The sequence below is a fragment of the Orbicella franksi genome, chromosome 3 (genome assembly GCF_964199315.1).
Source record: "Orbicella franksi chromosome 3, jaOrbFran1.1, whole genome shotgun sequence".
In the NCBI taxonomy this organism is placed as follows: domain Eukaryota; kingdom Metazoa; phylum Cnidaria; class Anthozoa; order Scleractinia; family Merulinidae; genus Orbicella; species Orbicella franksi.
The window spans coordinates 25,765,115-25,775,070 of NC_138147.1; the positions used below are offsets into that span (position 1 = coordinate 25,765,115).

At 39.8% G+C, this 9,956-nt stretch overlaps 1 protein-coding gene across 3 annotated transcripts; it reads left to right on the forward strand.

Annotated features, from left to right (window-relative positions):
* The first annotated feature begins 318 nt into the window (after positions 1-318).
* Positions 319-9,690, forward strand: LOC145482847 (uncharacterized). 3 transcript variants are annotated; one of them, XM_081461485.1, is made up of 6 exons: positions 319-1,004; positions 1,131-1,196; positions 6,185-6,529; positions 6,904-7,053; positions 7,707-8,020; positions 9,333-9,690. In XM_081461485.1, exons 3-6 carry the CDS (start codon positions 6,220-6,222, stop codon positions 9,510-9,512), a joined length of 954 nt encoding a protein of 317 aa, XP_081317611.1. In that variant the 5' UTR covers positions 319-1,004; positions 1,131-1,196; positions 6,185-6,219; the 3' UTR covers positions 9,513-9,690. The 3 variants fall into 3 exon arrangements, with proteins under 3 accessions (XP_081317611.1, XP_081317610.1, XP_081317613.1); XM_081461484.1 differs by having other exon boundaries at positions 319-1,196; XM_081461487.1 differs by having other exon boundaries at positions 319-1,196; positions 6,925-7,053.
* Positions 9,691-9,956: the final 266 nt, after the last annotated feature.

Genomic DNA, 9,956 nt, shown 5'->3' on the forward strand with positions numbered 1-9,956 from the left:
TCACAAAGAATAATTACCTAAATTCACGTTTCACGGAAAATAAAATCAGCTAACCACGCATCACGAGAATATCCCTTTACGACCCTCTATCACAGTGTAATACACGGCTAAGGCTTCTTCGTTTGCTTTCTGATATAGAGGTACTGTGGCGAGAAACAATAAAATACGTTTTTTTCTGTTTTATACTCTGATAAAACATGAGTTTTTGACCAATAAGAGCGCGCGCAGGGTCCTACATCTATACTATAAATTGTCATATGTGTTCTATAGTTGTATAGCAATAACCGTAGCCAAAATTTTTTTTGATCAGTGGCGTGGTGCTTGATTTTTATCCGCAACCCCTCTGGTGGTATTGGGCCGCTAGTGGCGTAATGCAGGGAGAACAAACTGTAGTTGGTTTTAAGCTATTGTTTTCCAAGACACGACGACAAAATTTGAAAACGTCTGCAAAACGTTTCTAATTTGAAATCACAACCTGCATGAGTATCGATCTTTTTGTAGCTTCAGTACACTTGCATAATAATTTTTGACATTCAGCACACTTGTATGAAAATTTTTGACATTATACTTAGGTTTCAATCAATCAGACTCGAAATATGTCTCCGTTGGCCAGTTTTGACCTGTTCGAGTTGTAATAGTGCCCTTTTAAGCGTGCAAATTTTAGAACCAATGTTCTTACTTCCAGCACGTTTTCACGCCAGTTCCACTAATGAGTTAGCTAAAGGCTGTCCTTTTTTAATATTAAAACATTTACAACCTGACATATTGGACAAAGAGTTAATCACTAGTACGCGCCAGAGAACCGGAATATAAAACTTAATGGCCGAAAAGTGCCTTGAAAAATAAATAGAAATACAAAATATTTACATAAGGTCTCGCCCAACATAACAACTTAATGCAGCTGGTGCAGATGTTTATGCTTATTAACAGGTTGAGAGATTGCAAGCAATTCAATATATACAAGACTTTCACAGTATCTAGGACAGTGGCTATCTTTCACCGAGGTACTGGAGAGTAATTCTGCTATTTACTGAAACTAGAAAACAACTTTATCCAGACGGAGGTTGAGACACTGTCTTTTTATATTCGGGCTGCATTTCTTTTAATATATTTTATATTTTATTACACAGGAGTCCAAAATTCCGGATCTTTTTTCTTGATCTCATACAAATCGGTGAAATTCAGACAGCAGAAAGGTTAGTGTATCGGGCTGCTGACATAAAAGAAGGACGATCCGATTCTAACGCTGGTGCAAGGATCTTCTTACCTCTCAGCCAATATATTGATTTAGCTAAGCGTAAAAGCAGAGCTCCTAAGCCGAGTTGTTCAAACTCCGATTAAGCTAACCCAGGATAAACGAGAATTTTTATTTGAGTTTTGTTGCCGGCATTGCGGTGAGACTTTCTATTCATTGTTTGGCCTTCTGTTTTGAGTTTGAAAAATCTCAAACTACACAACACAAGAAGCAGTGAATTGAAAAACATTTGTCTACAAGAAAAATTATTTATACTTTGGTTAACTTTTAATCCTGGGTTAGCAATAGCCGGCTTCCGAACAATTTGGACCTGAAGTTAACGTGACATAAGTACATGATCCAGACGAAAACAAGCACTGTTAGGTTTTTTGTTTATATTGTTTGTTTTGTTTAGAGTTTGAATAGTCTCAAACTACTAAAACATAAACAGTGAAAACTACTTTTATACAAGAGAAATTAGTATTTTGGTTTACTTTTAATCCTGGCTAGCGCTAACCGGCTTTCGAACAACCAGGCTCTGATTGTAACAAGTTAACCTGACATGAGCCCACGATCCACACGAAAACCAGCACATAATCAGCAGTCAACTTCAAAAAACACGTGACCTCAACGAGCTCTAAACTTGATCCCGCGGTATGGTCAGGTTATACTGGTCGGCGGATACCTTGTTTTGGCAGGTGTCAATTGACCATAACATGGATGTACAATATCAAAGAATGACGCTATAAACCAAGGCTGCATGTCTCTGTCAAACTATTAGCTGGAGTATCAATTCATTCTCTACTTGCACATGACCCATAATGCTTGGCGCCTTGGAGTGTAGCTTGTATTCAGTTGCCACCATATTGGTTTGTCTTGTGAGCGAAATCGCTGTTTGTTTAGACTATGAGTAGCCCCTCTCTCGCTTAGTCCGTCGAGCGACTCCGTAAATAAACCGCGAGGAAAAAATGGCCGTCTGAAATCCTGGGGTCGAGAAGCGCGCGAAAGGAGGGACTACCACCCAAGCCAGGGAGTTTGAATTTTGCGTTGCGCTCAAAACGCAAAAATATGATTGGCTTATGTTAAGAGCGTTGACAACACGTTGTCAACATTCGAGATGTGTCACGTCTTGCAGGAATATTTATCTCGCTGCTTTGGAACCGGAGCAAATCAAAGCGTCGGAAATGCGTCTCACAGGCCGTGATGTTCTTACGATTCCGCCAACAGGCTATGGAAAGAGTAAAATTTATCAAGTGTTTTGTTTGGCAAAGCTTTTAGCCTCGAACCCAAATGCGAGCGCGTTAGTGAATTCGCCGCTCAACACCATGTCAACAGCATCATCGAAGAACAATTCCGTAAATATGAATTGACTGAGCTTGGCCTTTCTGCCGTCCATCTGAAAGATTGAACCGGAATTTCACTTGAAACCAGACATTCACTTTAAACTTTCCGGTGCAATCGGCAAACATTTCACCGCAGTTGAATGATCTCCTATGTCAAATACATATGTAAATTCTCGGTTTAAACTCTTCTTTTGAAAATTTCGCAATAACTTTTAAATTTAAACCTACAAACACGGCAAAAAATCGCTACAAGATGATCATGACTCCTTTGTCGCTTCCTTTTCAAAACGTCTTTAGCAGTTTCGCTTAACGAACAAACGGCATAGTTTTGCCTCGTTACTTGAAGTGAACAGAAGAGCGATTTTAGTCAAGACATCTCCCGGGGTTATTGACAACAGGCGATAATGAGAGGACATCAAGACAACGAATCCTATTGGATATGTGTAATGAGATTTAAAATGTACACCGAAAAATCACTCGGCCGTTGAAAGTCAAACTCCCTGGCTCAGGCAGTAGTCCCTCGTTTCGCCTACTTCTCGACTCCAGGAGTTCGCGTGGCCATTTTTTTCCTCGCGGTTTTCTTTCGCGTCACGCTCGACGGACTAAGGGAAAGAGGGACTACTTGTAGTCTACTGTTGGTTAGGATATGTAATCGCATGGGCCCGAGGGCAATTAAGGATTAAATTCACGCGTATTTTCAAAGTTTTTAACAAAATTGCATGGTCGAGGGCAATTTGGAAAACTTTGCCTACAAGTGGAATTAATCCTAAATTGCCCGAGGGCGCTTGCGATTACTTGTTTATCACAAAAAGGGCAAAACTCTGTACAAAGGAAAACTTTCAATTGAGGCCTTATAGTCGAGTAAACAGGTTGCCGGTTGTCATTTAAGAACAGGCTAGCAGTAGAACGAGGAAAACCTGCTATAATAGTAAGCAAAACACATCAAGTTCAATTCACTCAAAGCAATTTCTTTACAAATAAAGCGTAACTTTAAGCAATTTTATTGTATTCAGCTGTTTTGCGAAACTTGCAACGGTTAAAAACTACTTAATCGATCGATGAAAGACGCAAATAAGTGTCCAAACGAGCTCTTAGAACTTCTTGAATCCAAAACTCTCCTTTCCACCGCGTTAACTTAACGAACCAACAAAATTTACGTTCTTTTTTTAACGCCGATAAGGTGACCTGTGATACCAAAAAGGCGAACCGAAGCAAACCGAAGAAATTAACTTTCAGTTTGGCAGCCACGAAGTTCTGTAACTATATGCTTCGTGCGACAACAGCCATCCCTACTCAACTTTTGTCAGGCTGCAAATCAATACATTTTTGGATGGAAAAATCCTTTGCTTTTCCACCAAAAGACTGCGCTTTGCTGCATTTCGATTTTCTTTCATGTTAAGATGAAATAACTGCGTTAAATCAAACTCAGAAGCAATGCGTTTCTGACATTCATTTTCAAAATCTGTTTGAAGCGGGAAAATAACTTAATGCAGGCGTGCTTAACCAGTCAGCATCCAGTTATCATGCCCTCTTGATTACCAAAAGCAACCTGTAACGGCCGTTTACAAGGGTCTTCATGATTGGCCAAACGAAACTACACAAACAATGCCCCTAGCCCTAAAAACAAAAGCGGTGCAGATTAACAAGACCGAATCAAAATAGAACTTTTAAAGAAGTGTAGGTCATCTGACCAAAAGTGCCCTCCTGATTAAGAAAAAATGCCCTCTGTCTCAGCCAATCAGCATTCAGTAAATTTGCCCCGCCTGTGATGATGGGGGAGAAAAAGGCTTTTGTTCTGCTCATGGCTTCTCAAATAACCGCAAGAGAAATCCTAAACTACATTTCTATAGAATTCCGAGAGATTTATCCCTGAAAAGAATTGAACGCGAGAACTTCACTCCGGCCGATAACCCTCGAATTTGTTCTGAGCACTTTGTTGGTGGTGTTAAGTCAGACGATCCAAAAGCCGAAGGATATGTTCCATCGATATTTAGTCACAACCAGAGCATGCGCATAGTGTTTCCAAGACTCCACGAAGGAGTAGAAACAGTTTGAAGAGCGATACTGCAGAAATAATTATCTCCAAATCTAATCAAAGGAAGCAACATGTTGCACAGGTGAGTAAAATATCGATCTAATTACTCCAATTACTTAAAAATTGTATGACAATTTTTATGATAATTTTACTTTGATTGATTGACTGACTGATTACACACAGAAAAGCTCTTACAGCGCTTTTAAAGTTAGCCTACACGTAGTTTAACATAGAAGTAACATTTTTATTCCTGTTTTAGGAAAGTGAAGTCAGAGGAAGACCAAAACAATCACAACCAACCGTAGAAGATCACAAGACTTGGGGTCATGTTTACCTTCTCATCATAGCTTGAAAGCTCACGACTACTGTAGAGGTCAAGTCGATCCGTAGTCGTTAACGGTGGACAAGTTAATTGTAGATGAAATGTCTGCCTTGTATCAAAAAGTGACCTCTCTGGATGAAGAAAACAATGAGCTTACAACTAGATGTCTGACTTTAAAGAGCATAAACGACGACGACAAGAGGTTCCAATGTTTCATTGGACTGCCCAGCTATGCTACTATCAAAGTCCTTTTCGATTATCTGGCTCTGTGGCTCTCCAAGCAAACAAAAACTGGCGAGGTTCTGAAATGGAATCGAAATTACCCTTTCCTGTAAAAAGAGATCCTTAGGCCAAATTCACGCAAGAGGAAGATTTTTTTTATGGTCCTAATTCGTCTGCGTTGTGGACTTCCTTTAGCAGACTTAGCCCTCGGAAATCATCTGGGTGAATCAATTGTAAGCAGGATCTTTACAGCTTGGATTGACATTTTGTACTTTCATCTCTATGAACTGTGCCGAATGCCCGACCACTGGGATGATCTTGGCAACGCGGAGCAATTTTCAACGTTTCCTGATCTTAAAGTTGTTATTGACTGCACAGCGATTTTAGTTCAGAAGCCATCATCGCTGAAAGCTAACAAGGAAGTGTATCAACAATATTGTTTTGTTTTTACTGCACTTACAGTGCCAGTTGATTTTACCTCATCTGGTACCATTTTATTGCTGGGCTATCAACAAAAGAAACCACATTCTGTGTGTATTCATCATGCAACATTTTTTTTTACAGTCATGGCAAGAGCTTGTTGGAACTGCAATACACTTCAACGCCATAAACAAGGTGTATGTGGGACTCAGTTGTTGATGTTATCATGTAACTGGCTCATTCATTACTGCAGCAAACCAACTTAAATTACATGTATAAGTTTACTTGACATGTGTAAACAGTGCCGAGCTCAGAAAAGTTAAAACTCACATGGGACAAGGCACAACATGCTGGACAAAATAAGGCAAAATGAAGAAAGGTTGTCGGTTGTGTCATGTCCATTGGGACTAATTAAGAGCTAAATAAAGAACTATTCAACTCCCAGATAGTAATATTTAAAAACAACACTCCAACCGAATGGAATAAAACTACATAAGCCCACACGTTCGCATTGTGGACCTATTTTTTCATTAATATTAGAAATTGAAAGCGATGCCTTGAGTTTGGTGAATGTCATTCCTAACTTATTAATTTTATATTTTGATTAGTCTCTCCTACAGTTACAAATTGATAGACCAGGAAAATGCTGTGGATTGTTCCATGTTCCTTCTTCTTCGCCGGCTTCTTTATGGACTGCGTATCTGCTGATGACCAATGCAGAGAGGAACAGAGCATAAATGGGATGGCTCTACAGGGATTCGTCTTCAAAAAATTTCCCGTAAGAGCCTTTCACGAGTGTGACATCAGCTGTGAAAGAGAACTCACCTGTCAAAGCTATAACTACGTCGTAGGGGAAAATTCGTGCGAATTGAATAACCGCACCAAGGAGGCAAGATCTGAACATTTCCGCTCAGACCCGGCACGTGTTTACTTACGACGCTTGAGCAATCGGGGTATGTACAAAGTTATCAGAAAGCTTTAGCACGTACAGACGCTTTTGAGAAACAGACGCCTACCCAAAGTTTAAGGCGCGTTTTAATGGCATTTCTTGGAAAACGTCAAGTTGTAATATCCTTAAAATGAAAACTTCCCACGGAGCTCATTAGTGGGGAAAAAGCGAACCATAAGTAAGAACATCAACTTTCGTTTACTCCTTAAAAAAATTGTTTCTGTTTTTTTTTTTTTTTTTGAGTTTCGTGTGGAACATAAAATTTCCGCATGCAGCTATCAGCTTACAGGCCGTCGTTGAACAGAAACACTTATTAATAAAGACACCACGATATACTTGGTGAATTTTGTAATATGTTATTTCTTTTCTTGATTCAAGTGCCTCTGGGTTCTATTCCAGAGCTCCCAGCGCATTCGTGTCAGGAAATTAGGTCGAGCGAAGGAAAAGGCACCATTAGCAGCAAGTACTGGCTTGATCCAAACGGGAATGGAACGGCAGTTTTGGTTTATTGCGACATGAACTTAGAAGGTGATTGGCAGTCAGCTTTAATGTCAGTTGTGTGATGTTTTGAGTATGGCTACCTGCGGACTTTTGCTGTGGATTGTGTCAAATAGATTTAAACTTCTGGATATTTCTTTGAGTATAACAGGTTCCTTGTTTACTCCATGCGTTGTTCCTATAAGTAGTTTAGAAATTAAGGATTCGTGATTCGCTCTAAGCCTGGGGGCGGACCCAGATGGAGGTGGACACAAAGAATCAAAGATTAGGCCCGTAGGCTGATTTCAAACTTTTCTTACTTAAACAGCCTTCACGTTAAAGTCGTCAAACTTTGAGCCTAAAATTTGTCAAGGAACATTTGCCACGTGACTTAAATGTCTTGGAGTCGATGCATTTACTGGGGAAGGCCACAGAAAGCCCAACCACGCCCCCCCCCCCCCCCCCAACCTTCCGCAGAGGCTCAACAATGTTGACCAGTCAACAAAATGCGAGAGTAGACGGGGTCGGAGATGAAATGTTTGGACATGCGGATTTTCTAAAATAAAAAGCACATCTTACATTTGCTTGCCACTAAAGCTTCGAATCATTTGTCGAAAAAATGCCCAGACAGTTATATCAGAACGGTTATATCAAACCTAAATAATGCTCATCACTCCTCTCTCTTCTTTCTCGTATATGCACAGCTTGCAACTTCGACTTCGAGCATGGGATTGGTGGTTGGGAAAGGACTGGTTCAGTGTTTGATAATCAACCAACTTTTGGTGACAACCCTACTGCCCGTAATAGAGAGCCTTCCAAACACCAGGGGGACTGGTGGATAGGGGGATACGAGAACAGGCCTTCCAAAGCGGCAAAGGCAGGAGCCATTCAAGGAGACGGACCCATAGGAACTCTTACATCCCCGCGTTTTCGTATTATTGGTAAAAAGATCTCGTTTCTCATCGGTGGAGGCTGTAATATGACTGTCGTTCGCGCAGAACTAGTGGTCGACAACATGGTGAGAATTCATTGGATCGTCTCAAGCCCCTCGTGGAATTAACAAATCGAATGTGGTTTAGCGTGGTCTGTACTCTTATCGACAACGATACAGGTCATCACAGTGGTCAAACTGTTGTAGACTCAGGAGGCGCAGCCACAATATCAACGTCAAAGAAAATGTTTCTTTCAGAGCGCGAGCTGAAAAAGGCATTGCGTGACACATTGACGCGAGCAGTGTTGTCTAGACCCTTATCGACAACGGCAAATAAGCCAATCAGATTGCGAGATAAGTAGCAATTGTGGTAAAATGTCACGTTGTTCGCGTCAATGTGTCACGCTCTGAAAAAAAAAACGTTTTCTTTGACGTTGATATTGTGGTAAGAAACAAATCAAATATGTCTCTTATGGACTCACTCGGGTGCGCCTCTTGAGTCCACAACATTTTAATTTGACCACTCTGATGACGCATATCGTTGTTGATAAGAGTACAGACAACGCTAAACCACATTCGATTTTTCAAAAACACTTCACGAGAAACTATAGTTCTATATGAGTAGAATAGGAATTATAGGGTGTGGTTGCCGTGTAGGTAACTTATTATTTCTTTTTTAGTGTACTTGTTTAGTAAAGGGTCTAGTTTACCCTCTCCTAGATATTTTCGACACTGTAATAAAGGATATTACATGCCCGCGCGTGGATACGAATTTTGTCTTCCAGTGATCAACTCGTGAGATATCAAGTTGAACACGAGAAGATAAAATTTGTATCCACAAGCGGGCATGTAATATTCTGTTTATTATATACACATTCTAATGACGATTTCTTTTTACGATTTTCCGAAGATTTCCGAATACTTTACGAAGATTTACGAAGATTCTCCAAAAGTTGTCCGAAGGCCAGACAAACGTTTCCGAAAATTTCCCAAGATAACCGAAGATATCCGAGGAAGATCCGATAATGTTTCGATAACACAGCAACACATCTAAGTTCAGTTTAAGCGATTATCATGTTAGTAACCATGGCGACACCAATATCCTCACACGTGAACGATAAAAATAGTATCTTCACTGCGGGGGATGAAGATATGATTCTTTAGTAAAAGGAGAAATCCTGGTATTTCATTAGTGTTTATATAATAAATAAAGTTATTGATTGATTGACTAATTGTTAGATTGATTGATTGATTGATTGATTGATTGATTGATTGATTGATTGATTGATTGATGTACTCAAGAATTATGAACGGTCATCAAAATTAAATACTGATCAAGTAGATTTCAATTTGATTACTTTCCTTGTGACCTGGAAATTCATCTCTGTTTCTATTTTAGGTTGTGAGAAACGAGACTGGAAACTGCCTGGAGACAATGAATCTTAGCAGCTGGGACGTCCAAGACTTTATTGGTAAACATGCTCGAGTCAGGCTCATTGATGTCAGCTCTGACGGGTGGGGTCACATTAACTTTGATGATCTCAAAGATGACATTGTTTGTGATAAGGTTGAGGATTGAATGCTATATTCTACTAAGCGAGTAGCGCTTAATTAACCGATCGGTCCACGCGACTTTGAGCGCTTTGCGCATAATCCCGAAGTCTAGCATTTTAAGTCCTCCATGTTTTTTGGGGTTTTTTTTTTTACTAATAACGGGACTTCTTTCCACTTTTGCTGTTTTACCTTCCCATATAAGATTGTTGGATATCCTGTCGATTTCTTTCACAAAATGCCTGTTGATAGTGAGTAAAGATGCACTGTAAATAAACTTAGACAAAACTAAAGTTTTATCAATGTTTATTCTTCCCAGTAGAGTGAGTTCGCTCTCTCGGTTTCCAGCCAATGAGATTTTTTCTAGGTTGTTAATATTTCCCTCAAAAATTTAGTTTATCTGCATGTTTAATGTTATCATATGAGAAATTGTTTCACTATGCACATTCGCTTGCACCTTTGTATGTTTTAA

Coding starts and splice junctions, on each gene's coding strand:
- LOC145482847 (XM_081461484.1), top strand. CDS start 6,220: ATGCTGTGGATTGTTCCATGTTCCTTCTTCTTCGCCGGCTTCTTTATG. Junction 7,054..7,706: donor TTGCGACATGAACTTAGAAG/GTGATTGGCAGT, acceptor GTATATGCACAG/CTTGCAACTTCGACTTCGAG. Junction 8,021..9,332: donor AACTAGTGGTCGACAACATG/GTGAGAATTCAT, acceptor TTTCTATTTTAG/GTTGTGAGAAACGAGACTGG.